General features: G+C 48.9%; 1 protein-coding gene across 1 annotated transcript; it reads left to right on the top strand.

Moving 5' to 3' along the window:
* Positions 1-1,344: 1,344 nt before the first annotated feature.
* LOC119043469 (keratin, type II cytoskeletal 5-like) lies at positions 1,345-18,390 on the top strand. The gene is made up of 9 exons (XM_037137503.2): positions 1,345-1,842; positions 3,726-3,934; positions 9,886-9,946; positions 10,779-10,874; positions 12,782-12,946; positions 13,749-13,874; positions 14,351-14,571; positions 15,155-15,189; positions 16,508-18,390. Exons 1-9 carry the CDS (start codon positions 1,384-1,386, stop codon positions 16,708-16,710), a joined length of 1,575 nt encoding a protein of 524 aa, XP_036993398.2. The 5' UTR covers positions 1,345-1,383; the 3' UTR covers positions 16,711-18,390.
* Positions 18,391-18,643: the final 253 nt, after the last annotated feature.

Genomic DNA, 18,643 nt, shown 5'->3' with positions numbered 1-18,643 from the left:
GAAGAGGCTCTATCCAACCTCTTCACTACGTGTGTCATGTAGAGTGAAGCCATCCCCTCCCAAAGCCAGACTTCCTCCAGGACACTGACGTAGGGTGGGCTGCCCAGCCCTCAGCCAGCAAAGGGGCCATTGTTCCCTGACAGCTTCAAACTTGCAGAGCTGAGCAGAGAAATAACAGGGCAGGAGTGGAGTTAAAAGTCCGCCCTGGGGCAGTGCTTTCACCCAGCAGAGGAGACATTTAGACCCATAATTGCAGCAATAAGACATCCAGGAAGCTCCCACATTCCTGAGTTTACAGCCTCCTGGATCCCCTCTCATCAAGGAAAATTTGGAAGGGTTGCAGGGGAGAGGATGGCAAGCAGGAGAGAAGTGATACTAAGAACAACTGTTAAATATCCCTGGTGGAGTGGGGGAGGAGCAAGTTCTAGGACAAGAGGAGTAGAGGGGACAGGAATTCAGAGTGAAATTCTGAATCTGCTTCTCTTTGACAAGCCCTCTCTGTCCATTGCTATGAGGAGCAATCAGACCACTGGGCCCCCCGTCGGTGCAGCCGTTACTAGCTATGTGTCTGTCAAGTTTCTTAACTCCTCTGTGCCTCAGTTGCTTCATGTGCAAAACAAAAACAGAAATAACCACCACAGGGTGCTGTGTATAGATTAAATGAGTAGACAAGTGTAAAATACCTACCCATAGTAGCTGCCCAGTAAATGTTAGCACTTTGTATTGCCATCACTCTCACGAAGTTATCATGAGGATCAAGTGACACAGTGCTGGCTACTGACCTGCCACATGATCTCACATGGGTTGAATCTTTAATAAATGGGGTTTCTTTATAAGTGATCATGGCCATGGGAAGGCCATGGTGACAGAGGATCGCTGGGTCATGATGGAAGCTGGAGCCAGAGGGTCAGAGGAGTGAAAATGTCAAAAGGATGAGGAGGCTTCAGAGTCTAACTCTCCCAAATCTCCTTGTCTTTTATCCCTTTTGAGAACTGGGCATAATCAAGCATTTGGGTTCAGAGTCCAAGACCTGGAAAGCAAGATGAGAGGAGCAGATGAGCTAGAGTGGGAGTGTCTACAGCATGTGGCAGAGAACCTGGGCAGACGGGGGGTTCAGGACTCAGGCCTGCCCCGGGCTCGAATGCCCAGGCCTGGTCCTGCCCTAGGTAGGGTGTTCCCATAATGATTAGTGGGGCAGGAAGATGGGCCGTGGCCAGACATGCCATCGAGATGAACTCAACACAGTGGTCTTTGATCTTCTTTGGCCAAGCCCAGTTCTTGAAAGGGATAAAAGACAACGTGATTTTGGGAGAGTTAGACTCTGAAGCCTCCTCATCCTTTTGACATTTTCACTCCTCTGACCCTCTGGCTCCAGCTTCCATCATGACCCAGCGATCCTCTGTCACCATCAAGTCAGGGGGCAATCGGAACTTCAGTGCATCCTCAGCGAATCTCCTCCCAGGCAGCCGGTCCAGCTTCAGCTCTGTCTCTGTGACCCAGGGTGGGAAGGGCTTCGGGGGTGGCTTCGGGGGTGGCTTCGGGACCAGGAGCCTCCATGGCCTTGGAGGCAGCAAGAGAATCTCCGTCAGCGGAGGCTACCGCTCCAGCCGGGGCTATGGTGGTGCTGGCTATGGGATGGGTCTTGGTGGCATAGGGTACAGGGTAGGAGGATTTGGAGGTGGGATGATGCCTGGAGCCGGAGGTATCCAGGAGGTCACTGTCAACCAGAGCCTCCTGACCCCACTTCACCTGGAGATTGACCCCTCCCTCCAGCGAGTGCGGAAGGAGGAGAAGGAGCAGATCAAGACTCTCAACAACAAGTTTGCCTCCTTCATCGACAAGGTGAGAAGCAAATGGGGTGCCCACCAGAAACACTGGGGGATCTCTGCTCTCTGTGCCTTTTCTGAGGTCAACTGAGACTTGCCCAAGACCTGTGATCCAGGGGAGTGAGAAAACTGCTGGGGAAGAGGGGGTGGTTTTCCACTTTGTTGAGGTGGAAGTGGAAAAATGCCCACCTCCAGGCTCCAGAGTTTTCTGACCTATTGCAAGGACATTCATTGTCTTTTGATGGTTAGTGATCATGTCACATGCTTAAAATTAGACACTGAAAGGGTATTGGTTTGGAGAAAAGGGGATAAAGAAAAGAAAGGTTACAAGTTCTGTTTTCAGAAGCAGGCTGAGGTCACTCTTTCCTGCCCAGTTTAATAGGAGCAAGTCTTCCCGTGGCGACCTCTCTAGTGATCTGGTCATGTCTGGGAAGCTGCTGGTTGGCCAGAGGCTGCTCAAAGTGTTTCACTCTTTTCTTCTAAAAAGAGAAGAGCTGTGACTTTGTACCTGGGTTCCCTTTGCTGTGTGGCCTGGAATCCTAGGGATTTCCCAGTTTGGGGAAAGAAATAATTCTGTTTTGGATCATACCACTGGTTCACAACCGAGCTGGTTGTTTTTACCTGGAAGAACCAACTCAAATATCTGGGTCATTCAGACTCCACACCCAGGATCTGGAAGAAGGCATGAGGGGCTGATAAGTACAACTCAAGAAGCAACCTAAGAGGCAACCAGGCCGGTTCCACGTTTGGCTCTATATCTAAGAGAATCCCTAACTTCTCAGGCTTTGGTTGGGTTGGACAGATGGACTCTAAGGCACCTTTGCAGGTCTAACAGTCTATGAAATGCCTCACCATATGAACCCAGATCCTTAAAACCCAGTGTGAAAGCTAACCACTGAGGCAGTAGTTCTTCACCTTTATCACCCATGTACCCCACTTGGGCTGGTGTTCAATTCAATAGCTGTGTGATTTCCAGGAGCCTGGCTCTGAGGGAGAGAATGCGGGCCCTGCTTTGCCTAGGTTCATCTGGAGGGACCTAGATGGGGAATAAAGGTTTGTAACTGGGGGGGGACTTGGAGCCAGGACTGCCCTGCTTCCGCTGGTAAAAGAAGAGAAAGCTGGTGGGGTAGGTACATTTGTCAGAGACCCTCTGCAGGCACATTGCCATCTCCAAAGTCTTGGAGGCTATTTCTTCATTCTCTGAGGCCATGTGTCGTCATTCTATCTGCTCCCAAGGGAAGGACTTTGTTTAGGGAGAATGTTGCATATTTTTTTCAGCCCGAGGGGCTGATAAGTACAATTCAAGAAAACCTAATTTGTAACACAAGACCACAGAGGACCTGAGATAACAGAGAGAGGAAGGGGCTTTTCAAGGTCATACAACTAGAGGGACATGGCTGGGGATCTGGGGCCCAGATCCCCTCCACACCATTTCAGAGTGATCCATTCCAGCATGCCTGGAGTATGTGGGCAACTGAGCCTGGCTTCCAGATCTCAAGAAATTATATCGGAAAGAAAATACACAGGTTGAATTTTCTGCCAAGAACCTCCTACCTACTTAATTATTGGGAATCAAAAATTTACCCAGTAATGTGATGGTGGAGTGTTCTTTTCTTACCACACATCAGCCTGGTTTGGTGTGGTCAGAGAGTTTTCAGCCCCTCTGGTGCTCCTTGATTCTCCTACCTCCAAACCAAGCCACCACCTGTGTCCCAGGCCCATTGTACCTACATTTGCTTGGCTCTCTACATTCCAGGCTCCTTTCAGGCTGAGGATGACAAGAAGGGGCCTGCTACCTAGACTCTGAGGCCTTGCAGAGCACTCCCCTGCACTGTTGTGAGGGTCCTGGGAGGCTGCTGTAAGGAAGCTCTCACAGTCTCTCACCTCTGGCTGGGGCAGGTGCGGTTCCTGGAGCAGCAGAACAAGGTCCTAGAGACCAAATGGAGCCTCCTGCAGGAGCATAAAACCACCAGGGCCAACATCGAGCCCATGTTCGAAGCCTACATCAGCAATCTGAGGCGGCAGCTGGACAGCTTGGGTGGAGAGAGGGTGAGGCTGGAGACAGAGCTGAAGAACATGCAGGATGTGGTGGAGGACTTCAAGAACAAGTGAGTGGACACTCAGCCAACTCCTCCAGAAGTGCCCAGTTCAGCAGGGAGGTGGGAAACACACTTAGGGAACCGAGGCAGTCTCAGAAAATGAACTGTGACCCTGCAGTCAAGAATGTTGGGGCTTTGGGGAGGGGCTGGGGTTACATAGGATGAAACTAACATGGGCACAGAGAGCATGGTACTCACGACAACCTGATAAATTCTATAGATGAAGAAAGTAAGGCTCTGAGAGAGAGTAACTGACTTATCCAAGTTCATACAAGTGGCAACTCATGAGTTAAGAATCAAACTCATAGAATCTCATCCTCATGTTTGTTCAACTCAGTCCCATAGCTAACTTACACTTGACAATGCATTTACACCAACCCTGGCCAAGGGGGTGGGGAACAGAGGAAAGAAACCCATATATGCTGCTCTCTCCCTGGAAACACACGCCCATGCACACATCACTAAAGATGTGCCTATAGACACGAGTAACTTCTTATTTTTGTTGTTCTAATTTATTTCTAATTATCACATTTACATTAACTAAAATAGAATAAAATGTAAAATTCAGCTCCTTGGTCCCACCAGCCATATTTCTGGTGCTCAGTCCACAAGTGACTAATGGGCACCACAGTAGATGCAAATACAGCTCATTTGAGCATTTCCATGACCACAGAAAACTCCATTGGACAGCAGTATAGAGTCTAGTCAGTGGCTTTAGAATCTCAGCTCAATGACTAACTAGCTGAAAGACCTAAAGAAAACTCATTTCTTTTTTAAAATATATTTTATTGATTATGCTATTACAGTTGTCCTAAGTTTCCCCCTTTGCCCCCTCCCCCTGGTAGCCCCCTTTCCTCCAGCAATCTCCCCTCTTAGTTCATGTCCATGGGTTGTGCATGTAAGTTCTTTGGCTTCTTCATTTCTCTATTATTCTTAACGTTCCCCTGTCTATCTTCTACCTACCAATTATACTTCTTATTCCTTCCCTGCTTCTCCTCCTTTCCCCTCCCCACTGATAATCTTCCAGATGAACTCCGTATTTATGATTCTGCTCCTGTTCTGGTTGTTTGTTTAGTTTGTTGTGTTTTGTTTTAGATTTAATTGTTGATAGTTGTGGATTTATTGCCATTTTAATGTTCATAGTTTTGATCTTCTTCTTTTTCTTAAATAAGTCCCTTTAACATTTCATGTAATAATGGTTTGTGATGATGAACTTCTTTAGATTCACCATGCCTGGGAAGCACTTTATCTGCCCTTCCATTCTAAATGATAGCTTGCTTGGATAGAGTAATCTAAGTTGTAGATCCTTGCTTTTCATCACTTTGAATGCTTCTTGCCAGGTCCTTCTTGCCTGTATAGTTTCTTTTTAGAAATCAGCTGATAGTCTTATGGGAACCCCTTGTAGGTAACTCTCTTCTTTTCTCTTAGTGCTCCTAAGATTCTCTCCTTATCTTTAACCTTTGGCATTTTAATTATGATGTGTCTTGGTGTGGTCCTCTTTGAGTCCAACTTCTTTGGGACTCTCTGTGATGCCTGGACTTGCATGTCTATTTTCTTTGTCAAATTAGGGAATTTTTATTTTATTATTTTTTCAAATAAGTTTTCAATTTCTTGCTCTTTCTCTCCTCCTACCACCCTTATGATTCAGCTGTTGGTATATTTGGAGATTCCCAGAGGCTTCTTATACTATCCTTGGCATTTGTTTGTTTGTTTAAATTCTTGTTTCTTTTTTCTGTTCTGGTTGAATGCTTATTTCTTCCTTATGTTTCAAATCATTCATTTGAACTCTGGCTTCCTTCCCTTCATTGTTGATTTCCTGTAGATTTTTCTTTATTTCACTTAGTGTAGCCTTCAATTATTCCTTTATGTTGTTGCCATACTCAATGAGTTCTTTGAGCATCTTGATAACCAGTGTTTGAACTCTGCATCTGATAGGTTGGTTATCTCCATTTCATTTAGTTCTTTTTCTGGGTTTTTTTTCTGGGCCATATTTCTTTCTCTCCTCAATTCAGTAGCCTCCCTGTTTTTGTTTCTGTGTATTAGATAGAGCTGCTCTGACTCCCTGTCTTAGTAGTGTGGCTTATTATAGAAAAGGCACCTGTAAATTGTGTGGAGCGGAACCTTAGGTAATCACCAGTGCAGGGCAATCTGCTTCACTACTTTGTGGCTCTGTGTGGGGGGAGGGATCAGAAAGGGGACAGTGCCACCGCCTGGTTTCTGGAGATTTGTTCAGCCCCTGCCCCATTTCCAGGCACTTCATCAACTTCCCTTATGCAATGGATGCCCTTCCAGCTGTTGCACTGGTGGAGAATTCAAAAGTGGGTGGATTTACATACGTTTAAGACTGTGCAGGCCCTTTTTAGAAAATATTTTATTGATTATGCCATTACAGTTGTTCTATTTCCTCCCCTTCATTCCCCTCCTCCCTGCACACCCCTCCCCCACCATTCCCCCCCTTTAGTTTATGACCACGTGTCTCAAGTTCTTTAGATTCTATATTTCCCACACTATTCTTATCCTCCCCCTATCTATTTTCTACCTACCATCTATGCTACTTATTTTCTGTACCTTCTCCCCCCTTCTCCTCCTCCCACTCCCCTATTGCTAACCCTCCATGTGATCTTCATTTCTATGGTTCTGCTCCTAATCTACCTGTCCTCTTAGTTTCCTTTTGTTTTAGGTGTGGTTCTTAATAACTGTGAGTTGGTTGTCCTTTCACTGTTCATCTTTTTTATCTTCTTTTTCTTATGTAAGTCCCTTTAACATTTCATATAATAAGGGCTTGGTGATGATGAACTCCTTGAATTTGGTCTTATCTGAGAAGCACTTTATCTGCCCTTCCATTCTAAATGAAAGCTTTGCTGGATAGAGCAATCTTGGATGTAGGTCTTTGAATTTCATGACTTGGAGTACTTCTTTCCGGCCCCTTCTTGCCTGTAAGGTCTCTTTTGAGAAATCAGCTGACAGTCTGATGGGAACTCCTTTGTAGGTGACTGTCCCCTTATCTCCTGCTGCTTCTAGGATTCTCTCCTTCATTTTAATCTTGGCTAATGTAATGATGATGTGCCTAGGTGTGTTCCTACTTGGATCCAACTTCTTTGGGACTCTCTGAGCTTCCTGGATTTCCTGGAAGTCTATTTCCTTTGCCAGATTGGGGAAGTTCTCCTTTATTATTTGTTCAAATAAGTGTTCCACTCATGGCTGTTCCTCTTCCCCTTCTGGTACCCTTGTAATTCGGATGTTGGAACGTTTAAAGATGTCCTGAAGGTTCCTAAGCCTCTCCTCATTTTTTTTTTTGAATTCTTGTTTCTTCATCCTTTTCTGTTTGGTCATTTTTTTCTTCCTTCTGGTCCACTCCTTTGATTTGAGTCCCAGTTTCCTTTCCATTACTATTGGTTTCCTGTGCATTTCCCTTCATTTCAATTAGTTTAGCCTTCATATGTTCCTCTGATTTGTGACTAAAATCAACCAGTTCTGTGAGCATCCTGGTCACCAGTGTTTTGAACTGTGCATCTGAAAGTTTAGCTATTTCTTCATCGCTTAGATTTATCGGCTCAGGGGCTCTGAGTTGTTCTTGAGCCATGTTTTTATCTGTTTGTGCCTGTTACATATGAGGAGCGGAGCCTTAGTTGTTCACCAGGGTGGGGCTACCCAGGTACCTGGTTTGTGAGGCTGTATGTGGGGGCGGGGTCAGAGAGGGGCAATGGCGGTTCCCTCTGCCACTTCCTGCCACTGGAGCCGGTGCAGTCCATCTCACTGCTAGCTCCTTCACCGGTTTATCTGCGTGCAAATGTGTGACCTCAATCAGCCCTCAGGGGGTCCATCGCCTTGTGTCCTCAGTGGGTCCGCCCGCTTCTCTACACCTGGGATCCACCCACGGCTGCTGGTGCACCTGGGTCGCGCCCCCAGGTGGGTCCAGTGGATCTTTCCTGCCTAACCCTGCTCTGCCACTGGCTCTGCCTCTCTTACCAGTTTGGCTGAAGGGTTCGTTGTTGTCAAACTTCCGTGTAGTTCAATTTTCTGTGGTTTGGCTGCGTTTTTGTTGCTAAAACTTTGTTGTTTTTAAACTTGGTTGTGCAAGAAAGCGCAGTGCTTCCACCTACGCCTCCATCTTGGTGGAAGTCCCCTGTGCAGGCCCTTTTAAGTGGAGTCTCCTGAAAATCTGGCAATTTCTTGCCTATTTTCTTAAATGCATGTTTTGGTATGGTCACCCCAGAGACCCGGGCAGGCAAACGGAATCCTGCCAGGTCATGTGTGAGTCAGGGTAGTTGAAATGACGGTGAGTGGGAGGTTCAAAATAAAAAACTCACTTCTGTAAGCCCTGATTCCTTTGTCTGTTAAAGGGGATACCCACCTTATAGGGGTGACGAGAATATCAAATTGAAACTTGCATATAAAAGACTTGGTAGGGTGCCCAGTGCCTGGCACATATTAAGTTGTTAATACAGGTTAGGTATTTTATTGTATTGCTGTTTAGATATGTGTATGTAGTGACAAGAAAATCAAGTGCAGATGGATGCAAACATGGAGTAACAGTGTTTCCATCCGAGAAGGAAGAGATGAAAGCTTGATGTTGAGAAGGAAAGAGGCACAGAGGAAGGATATGGGGCGGGGTGGGGGAGGTGTTGAAGAGTATGCCCCTAGCTAATAGACTGTGATGTGTCTGTGGCAGATGTCTAAGAGGCCTATGTAGGACCAGTTGGTGCTCACCCTCTGGCAGAGGGCCTGTGAGCTGGGAATCCTAGAAGACACGACAGCTGCATGAAATTAGTTGAAGAACAAGCCCTGGCTGGTGTAGCTCAGTGGATTGAGCGTGGGCCTGCGAACCAGTTGATCGCGGTTCGATTCCCAGTCAGGGCACATTTGTGGGTTGCAGGCCAGTTCCCAGCAGGGGCCAGTTCCCAGCAGGGGGTGCACCAGAAGCAACCATACATTGATATTTCTCTCCCTCTCTCCTTCCCTTCCCCTCTAAAGATAAATAAAATCTTTAAAAAAAAAGAAATTAGTTGAAGAACAGATGTTCATATTTAGTGAAAAGGCAATGCAAGGAAGCAATAAGGAAAACCAAAGTAACTGGTAGTAAAAAATTTTCTCAGATCCTGCTGGACAACAGAAGCAATATAAAAGCAGGGGAGATCTGCTCATGATGTATGTCCTACATACAGCACGTGGGACAGGGCTTCGCGGTTTCAAAAGAATAAGAACATGTCATTTCATCGAGGGAAAGGGCACCTATGAGAGGTCAAGTGACCTGCCTGGGGTTACTCAGCTGGATGGTAGAGGAACAAAGCTCCACCCACAGCTGTCCAGAGCCACTGAGAGGGAGGGATTCCCTGATACTTGGAAAGGTTGGGTAGGAAATGGGTCACTAGAACAGAAGTGCAACTTCCTTCCAGTGATCAGTGAGCAAGGTAGGGTGGGGGGTAAGGGGTGTTGCCTAGGGGAAGATTGAAGAATGAGTAAGCTGAAGACAGGGTAGGTCACTCCTATTAGCCTGAAGACTCTGCTTCCTAGGCCAGGGTCAATATGGCCAAGGACAGAACAGAGATGCATGAAGGCAGCTTTGGCATGAGAAGCTGCTGAAGCCTAGGACTGCCCACCTTCTACTGTTCTCTGTTCCTCCCCTCATTGCCTTTCTTTGTATTGGGGCAAGACCATAAGGTATAAAAAGAAACATTCATGGCCCTTTATGGGACCTAAGCACTCTAAGGGGCAGAGATGTGTGAAAAGCAAACTCAGAAAGAATGAAGACTTGTCCTGTTTTGTGGTTGTTTGGGGTTTGGGCGTTGTTTGGATAGGGGTAGGTAGGTGATGGTTGCTATGGAATTTGGGGGCATGTGTGTCTCAGGAGAACTCTGCTACAGCAGTGCATTTTCCAGGTCTGCTCTGCAGACCCACGGTGGCCTGCCCACCTACACACCCACATCCTAACACCAATCCACATCTGATGCTTTTCATAGGTATGAAGAAGAAATCAACAAGCGTACAGTGGCAGAGAATGAGTTTGTGATGCTCAAGAAGGTGAGGAGACAGGGATACTCCCTTTTGATGCCCAAGCAGCCCCTTCCAGGAGTGACAGCTGCTACTTAAGCCAGTGGCATTGCATATAAGGCTTTAAATAATTTGTGAAACCCATCTTGGAAGCATATTTTGCTTAAGAAATGAGAAAACTTGGACTCATGGAGGTTAAGCAAGTTGCTCCAGGTTACCCAGGTAATAGAAATAAGTCAGAATCCAGGGCTCCAAAGTTCAAGTCATAAATCATGACACAAGCTCCCTCCCCATGTGGAGTCCAGTTCAGGGAGAGGTGAAGCAAAATGGGCCTTAGGCTGGGCTGAGTCTCCATGATACCAAGGCAGGCTCAGGGGATGGGTGTGGGACAAACATTAGCCCCACAGAGTTGTGGGTCTTTCTGCTCAGTGGGGGACAGAGAGAAAGAGGAGAGAACCAGCCCTGAGCTAAGCTGCAGGAGGGAGGAAGGAACAGTGGTATATGAAGGAAAGGAAGGAAAAGAAATTTCCAGGAGGAGGGGAAGCCACTGAGAGCCTCAGGGAGAGTCTGGGAGAGGCCAAGGGCCCAGGATAGGGTTGTCCTCACCATGTGGAGGTGACACAGGAAATCTTTCCATGTGGCACCAGCTGATGAGCTGTGGGCATTCCCTGAGCCCTGGGAATGCCCTTACACAGTTTGGACCTTCTGCCCCCGCCCCTGCCACCTCTGCCAGTCCCACTCCATAGCCTAGAATAAAGAACTGCTCTCATCCCTGGGAGCTGAAGCTCTCCTGCCTTGTGACAGAAGGGCAGGTTACCCTAGACTGGGTAGGACTCAGAGTGACAGTATGTTATGTGCCCAGGATGTGGATGCTTCCTACATGAACAAGGTGGAGCTGGAGGCCAAGGTGGATGCCTTAATGGATGAGATCAACTTCCTGAGAGCTTTCTACGATGCGGTAAGCAGTGTCCACCACTCCCCTCAGAGCCGCTGGAGGCTGGGTGCCCTCGGCTGGGCACCGAGGCTACCAGCTCCCACTCTGATCTCTTCTCTGCTCTCCACCCCATCTCTGGGTTGGAATTGATGGAGCAGATGCTGCTTCCCCTACCTAAGGAGGAAGATGAGGTTCTGTGGTAGCTGATGGATCAGGTGAGGTGAGAAATTTAACCTTGACCACCTGGATCACACATGCTCTGCTGGTCAGACAAAAGAACTGCCTGTCATTGAATTACACACAGTTTCCAAAGAACTATCTGAGCAACCTGGTTCACCCATTTCAGCTTAAATTTACCTGTTATTCTTGGCTGCAGGATGACACTATTATGCAAATCAAGTGACTGTGAGCCTTCAGGTGCTTTTAGAAGCACGCAACACGATTGCCTGGTTCTTCTGAAGACATATTTTGTTGAGTCAGACTTTGTTCTTGGGAGCTGTGGACAGAATATTGAGCAAACATAATCAAGCCCCTGAGTTCTTGGAGCTTTCATTACAGTCAGGGACACAGGCAGCACAGACTCAACACCAGGTCAGGCATGATACGGACAATGAAAAATGACAGTGAGCAGCAGTGGCAAGCAGGAGTGCTAGGAAGAGGCTACGTGGCTGGAGTAGAGTGAGTGAGGGAGAGTGGTAGAGATGGGGTCAGTGATGTTGAGCAGAAAATGTAGGGGGCATTGCATGCCTCCAGGTAGGCCTGATAGGGACAGGTGATTGCCCAGGGGGTTATAATGTTTGGTGCCCAACTGAAGTTGGTCATGTAATTCCAGGAGCAGAAACATCAGCTCTGTGTTTTTGGATGAGTTCAGTGACCAACAGCCCACGTGGGGCAAAAAGGCATCATTTTCTCTATTTATTCACTTCAATACTGAAAACCAGTGTGCCATTGGCTCCTAATTCTGAACTAGCCCACGGCCCAGCAAGACCATGGATTGAGACTCTCAAGCTACATCAGCTACCAGGGAAAAAAAAACTATTTATGAAAAACAAATTGCAGGGCACAACAACGAACTAACAATTTTCTGAAGCAGGAAATGCATGAACCAATTGTTAGTTAAGAAAGGAAGGAATATTTTTACTTAGACTTGTGATGTAGACCAGTTACTCTCAAATTTTACAGGGCATCAGAATCTTCTACAGGTCTTAGTAACACACCAAGTCTGATTCAGTGAGTCTATGGTGGGGCCCAGCGTGTTGCATTTCAGCCAAGTTCCCATGTGATGTTCATGTTGCTGGTCTGTGGATCACGTACTTGGAACCACTGCCCTAGGTGAATCTGAGCAGTGATCATTAACAATTACTGTGGGTTTATTGTCTCAAAAACCATCTTACATGGACATGAATGCTCCCATCTGAGACTCAGAGATTCTATCTAACCTGCTTGGCAGATCCAAGACTTGGATTTTTCAGTTTGGTGCTGTTTCTGCTCTTTCCAGCAAATTTCCCTTTCCTGTCCCTGAGGAGCTGGGAGGAGCAAAATTGGGAAACAAGACTGAGATGCAGCAATGCTTTCTGGCCCTGTCTGACTCACTTTTCTTTCACAAGATGATTTCTTTATTTGGTGTGAAAGGTTGTGTTTTTCTCAGAATATGAGACATCATGGCACTGACAGGTTGCAACAAGGTGTGTTCTCTTCACCACGGGAGTGACAGTGTAGCTGGAGTTTCTGAGCTGCCACTCCCTCTGTGCAGATGAGTTAGTGATAAAGAATGGAAGTGAACCCAGTGACCTCCCTAACATCCCAGCCCCAACAGTGCAAGTGGGGCCCTCAATGTCAAGATCTGTTCCGAGGACCTGGTCACAGTGTCCCAACACACGTGCACACACATGACATCCTGCTTCAGCTTGCCCATTTGGACCCCATCACAGGAGCTGGCTCAGCTGCAGGCCCAGATCTCTGAGACCTCGGTGGTCCTCTCCATGGACAACAACCGCAAGCTGGACCTGGACAGCATCATCGCCGAGGTCAAGGCCCAGTATGAGGACATTGCCAACCGTAGCAGGGCCGAGGCTGAGTCCTGGTATCAGACAAAGGTGAGGTGTCCACACCATGCCCATGAAACAGTTGTACAGAACTGGGGTTTCAAAGATAAAAGCCTTGTCCTTTCGGGTGCCCCAGCCTGGTGGAGGTGAAGGGATCTCTCCAAGTGCAGCCGGGGGCTTACCCTCCATGCTGAGCACTCCTTGGGCTGCACAGCCAGGACCTGAGAGAATAGCCGGATGAAGGTGGGAGGTGGTCAGTCCTTCTGCCACTAGGAGGATGGACACACCTCCAATGCCCTGTACAGGAGAGGCAAGGGACAGCTGGACATACCATCCACCAGTGCCAGGAGGAGCCAGAGAGGGAGGGTGGGAACGAGAAGTAGGCTGAGCCTCCTGGAGCCAGAGGAGGAAGCTAGAATAGTCTGGAACTGAGGGTTTGGGGAGAAAAGAGGACAGAGGATGGATATGGGTCACACAATGAGATTTTCCAGATTAGAGCAAACTCTCTCAGCTGGGGAGTGTCTAGGATATGAGATATGGTACCAAGGAAAACAAATATGAAAGAGCTTTAAAATCAGAGCATGATGAGCTGAGAATGAAATACCTGGTTTCAAGGGAGAGGGACAAAAGACTGGATCCAAGAAGAAATGTCTGACTGTGGTGCAGAGCCCTGGATATGGAGAGTGAGAGGCAGAGCCCAGGGGCACTGAGGAAGGATTTGATGGAGAGTGGCAAGGGCCAAGGGAGTGGCCTCCAGGCAGCCTATTGAAAGACTGTTGGGCCCTGGGAAACCACTGCCTTCTCTTCTCTGGCCTGAATCTGCTGCCTCCTGTTTCTCCCCCACCCCTGCCAGTACGAGGAGCTGCAGCGCTCGGCGGGCCAGCATGGGGATGACCTCCGCACCACCAGGATGGAGATCTCTGAGCTGAACCGCATGATGCAGAGGCTGCGCTCTGAGATTGATAACCTGAAGAAGCAGGTAGTGTAGGACTGAGCTCACACAGGTCATCCTAGTCGTGCTGGGCAAAACTGGGTCCGGTCCTAACTCAGCCCATGCCGAGTGAAGCCTCCCCAGATGGGTGACCATCCAGTCTCCTGCCTCACCAGGGGTGTCAGGACCTTCTTCCTGAATCCTGTCCAACATCAGTGCTTCCAGGAAAGGCTCTATTCCCTGGAGGCACCCATGGCAAAACCTTGACCTGCCTTACTTACCCACTATCCAGAGACATGCAGCATTGGAAAAGACCCCACCCCCCAAATCATTTTCTCTATCCTGGCTAAGTCTCAGATTATCCACAGGGAACAGAGATTAATCTTATTTGTAAACATGATGAAGCTCCGGCCTCTTTACATGAGATCCATTTCAAAAACATTCCCCCATATTTTTAACCTAACGCCCACATATTTCTACATTCTCTGTGGACAATTTCACAAACCCCTGTGTCCTCCTGGTAGTGTGCCGCACTCCAGGCTGCAATCGCAGATGCTGAGCAGCGTGGGGAGCTGGCTCTCAAGGATGCCAAGCACAAGCTGGCCGAGCTGGAGGATGCCCTGCAGAAGGCCAAGCAGGACATGACCAGGCAGCTGCGCGAGTACCAGGAGCTGATGAATGTCAAGCTGGCCCTGGATATCGAGATCGCCACCTATAAGAAGCTGCTGGAGGGCGAGGAGAACCGGTGAGTTACCTTTTCTTCCCACCATGGCTCAGACTCCACCAGAGCACTGTAACAATGCCACAGAGGCCAAGAGCCCCACCAGGTCAGGCCCCAGGTAGAAATTCCAAGGGAAGAAACAGGGTTCAAATGCAGGAAGCTTCCTGCAGTCACAGCCCCTCCCACAGCTCCAGCTGGACCTAGGGCAGGGGGCAAGGTGAAAGGTCTCAGGGAGAAGTGGCCCATGACTATCTGGAAGGCCATAATAAGGGCCATTTCTGACCAGATCCTAGGCAAACGAGGCCAGGCCACACTTGGGACAAGCCTCAGGGGCTCTGTGTTGCTGAGTCCCCTATCGGATTGCCCCTCTCTATCTAGTGAGCACAGGTCCCTCTCCCCATTTCTCTACATGTTGAAACTGGATTTATCTTCCAGATGTCCCCTCACAATTTCACAGAACTTCCTTCAGCTAATGAGATGAGAGATAAGTGTGCTAAGCACAGTGCCTGGCACACAGTAAGTGCTCCATACTGATAACTTTAAACCCAAAGAAGCCAGGGCTCCTTAACGTCTCAGCAAATGTCTCTTTCTCTCCCACCTGCAATAGACTCATTGGAGAAGGTGTCGGATCCGTGAACATCTGTGAGTAAATGTCTTGGGATGATAGAAAAGTGGGAGACAAAGTGAAAGTTAATAGCATCACTAACAAGGATTTGATGACTAGAAAATGAACAAGCTGGGTGAGGGACATCACTGAGACCCTCAGAGGGACTTTGCAGAGACCCCTGTCTTCTTTGGCTCTTCCTCCCAGTGGAGACAAGAGAGACTCCTCATCCCCAGGGCCCCTCCCAATGGGGTTATATGTCCACGGGAATGACTCTACCCATGCTTCAGGTGACCCCAGTGGCAAGACAGAACTACTGGCAGAGGAATGGGCCCCCCATCTGAACCCCTGCTTTCTCAGCTAGCTCTGGCAGGCATTCAGACTCACACAACTAACAAGAGACTGCTTGACAGATTAAATGTAAAGACCTTTGTTTAGAATTAAAGCAAATTAATTGAGCAAGCCGAGCAGTGACTGGCCTGGCTTGGCCTCAGCCCACAAGAGGGAGGTGAAGAGGAACCATCTCCCACAGTGGCCCAGCAGGTGGCATTCACGGAGCCCTGAGTCCTGGTCATGGGAAGTAGAATCCCCTTGGGCCCCATGTGGGTCATACCACATTGGGAAGGCTAGAGAACAGGATGGGGGAGAGCTTGAAACCGATTAATAAAGGAAATGGGCGTAATTTCCCTGGAGAAATACATGGGAGGGGAGGTCAAAGAGGCGTCTTCAGATGTTTGATGGGCTGTGGACAGCAGCATCTAGAGACAGCAAGCTCGTTGTCACTGAAAGTATTTGACCAGAAGCTAAACCATTGTCCCTGTGGATGCAGCAGAAGGAATTCACATCTGGAGAAGTACATCTGGGTGGCTTCCTGGCATCTTCTAGCGTGGGAGTCCAGGATCCCCTCCCAGTGTACGAGGCCTCACGTTCCAGTCAGTGAGAGCCCCTAGTATGGATGAGGAAGGGACACCTTGTGGGAGCCTAATGCCTTGGTCTCTGGCAGGGCTGACCTTGGGCTTGCCAAATCTTGATCTCTTTGTGCCTCCAGTTTTTCCTCTGTAAAACGAGGAGCTCGTAGTCATAGCCTCTTCCCAGGCCTGTTGAGATCAGTGAGGTCACAGCTGTGAAAGGGTTTTGAAAGATGCAATGTCCTGGTGCAGATGCTTACATTGAGGCAGTGTGCAATGGGGACGGGAGTCCATGCCCACCCTCTGACCCTGGCTCCTGGGTGGCAGAGGACATTCCTGTTCCCTGAGGAAGCGCCATGGCACTTCCCCACCGGCACCAAGTCTAGGCAGGGTGGGTCTTGGGAAACCGGAGGAGGCTGCCAGTGTATTCTATGCCTTCTCTCCACAGCCGTGGTCTCATCCTCGGGCGGAACAGGCTACAGCGGGGGCAGTGGCCTCTGTGTGGGTGGGGGCGGCTACAGCAGCAGCCTCTCCTATGGCACTGGAGGCGGCGGTGGCTTCAGTTCTACCAGTGGTCGCAACTTGGGCGGCAGCACCTCCAGCATGCGCATCATCTCCAAGACATCTACTAAAAAGAGTTATAGGAGCTAAAGGGCCTCTCCCACCTCTGCTGCCTCCCCGTCCCCACCCTGCCCCACCAGGCCCCCACTTCCCAGCCCCAAGGCCTGCCGCTTTGCTGACACCCTCCACACACAATCAATCCTGGCAGCAGGATGCACAGGGAGCAGGGAAGTAGCCTGTGAATTCTGAGATCACCTTATCCATCCCTCTGCCTCAGACAAGTCCCCACAGAGGCACCCACTCGCTCCCTATCCCCAGGGCCCTCCAGGGGTCATGGGCATCCATTCTAACTCATGCTGATTTAACTGCTCTGAGCCAAGACCTGGGCTAGGACTTTGCCCTTCAGTAGCTTCCAGAATAAGGATGCAGTTGGTCTTCCTCCTCCTGTCCAACCCACATCCACTGCAACCACAGTCCTTCACAGAGTGGGGCTTAGAACTGACCTTGGTGCTCCAAGAAAGTTGAATGCAGTTTAGGCCCAGAGTTTCCACGTGAGCTTTCTCAGCGTGGGCAGAACACTTCTCCTGCAGGCCATGGAAACCAGGAAAATGTTGCAAACCCCACCCACATATGGCATCCTCACCTTCTTCTCGCCCCCACCCAGGCCACCAGCCACTTTCCCCGACAATTCCTACCAGCAGAATATTTGCATGAGAAATCAACACCCATCCAAATATGACCAACTCTTGATTATATAGGAGAATGGAATGATCTTATCAAGAATCCAAAAGCTTTTTATGGCCAGGGGCTGCATTAGGTGATATTTTATAGCCAAATTCCTTCCAAATCTGCCTCATTTAAGCCACATTAGAATTACGGGCCCAAACAGAAACGTCCTAATAAGAAAGGGAGGAGGCAGGCTCTGTGAGTGCATGGGAAAGACAGCCCAGCACGAGGAACCCACAACAGGCATGTTGGAAGAAGGACCCCAGTCAGCCTCTGCTAGAACTGCCCTGGGGGAGTCCTCCTACAAAATAACCCGCCAGGCTCAGGACTTCTCTTTCTTCTGTGCTGGCCACACCTCTTCTGGAAAGTTTTCTTTCCTTTTCTAGCCCGTCTTCCCACCTTCTCTTTCACCATTCTCCTTTTCTACTCATCCTCTGCCATCCCACATGTCTCCTCCCTCCATCCCTCTCTGCTCCTTTCTCCCTCCCCAACTTTTCTGTTTGGCAATACATTTCCTTTCTCTCTCCTGACCTTTCTTTTTCCATCTTCCTGTCTCTGATATATCTGTTGTGTGGATTTACCCACTCCCAGCATTAGCCACAACTGAAACTCTTGAAGGCAGACCACCAATTGCCCTGCCCCACAGGGAAGGCCCAAGAGAGCAGACTCAGAAGACAGGCAGTTCTTCCTTCCTGTTCCTGGGAACATTGCCCCGCCCCTTGAAGGGCAGAGGTAGGGTGGCAGTAGAAGAGGGGAGTGAGGGAGGCACAGAGATGTTTCTGAGCCTGGCCTTCACAGGGCGATTTCCCTATGAAGTTAGAAGAATTATAAACCCTCAAAGTACCTACTATGTATTCAAGACCAAAACGCACTCCCAAGGCAAGTAGAGATGGGCTGCCACGCAGCTGACATGAACACAGGAGAGTTCACTGCTTCAGAAAAAGTCACCCCTCCTCTGATTGTTTAAAACCCTTCTCAACGGCCTGCTCCCTGTTCCTGCCTGTTGCCTGAAATAGCTTCAATAAAATGTCCCCAAGCTCTCTAGGTCTTGACTGAGTCTGTGTCCTATCTGACATTCAAAAGGCAGCCTCGGAGCTGGTGTTCTCCGGAAGCAGGTGCCTTCCAATGAACTACCCTACTCTCTGCCCTGGAGCTCTGGCCCTGGGCTCCAGGGAGTCCAACACAGTCACTGAGACCACACTCTGGCCCAGTGTGTCCAGGGGATGCTCTCCCATGTCCACATTGCCCCCGGTGAGCTCTGCCTTCATAGGTCTGCCCTCCATGTCATTCATTCCCT

Source organism: Artibeus jamaicensis, unplaced genomic scaffold, assembly GCF_021234435.1.
Source record: "Artibeus jamaicensis isolate MK-2021 breed Jamaican fruit bat unplaced genomic scaffold, CSHL_Jam_final contig_233, whole genome shotgun sequence".
NCBI lineage: Eukaryota > Metazoa > Chordata > Mammalia > Chiroptera > Phyllostomidae > Artibeus > Artibeus jamaicensis.
This window is presented reverse-complemented; position numbering and strand designations above follow the sequence as displayed.

What these genes read in the sequence shown, in the direction of transcription:
- LOC119043469 (XM_037137503.2), top strand. Translation starts at nt 1,384, where the DNA reads ATGACCCAGCGATCCTCTGTCACCATCAAGTCAGGGGGCAATCGGAAC. An exon ending in GTGGAGGACTTCAAGAACAA is followed by an intron (nt 3,935 to 9,885) that starts GTGAGTGGACAC and finishes TGCTTTTCATAG; the next exon opens with GTATGAAGAAGAAATCAACA. An exon ending in TGAGAGCTTTCTACGATGCG is followed by an intron (nt 10,875 to 12,781) that starts GTAAGCAGTGTC and finishes ACCCCATCACAG; the next exon opens with GAGCTGGCTCAGCTGCAGGC.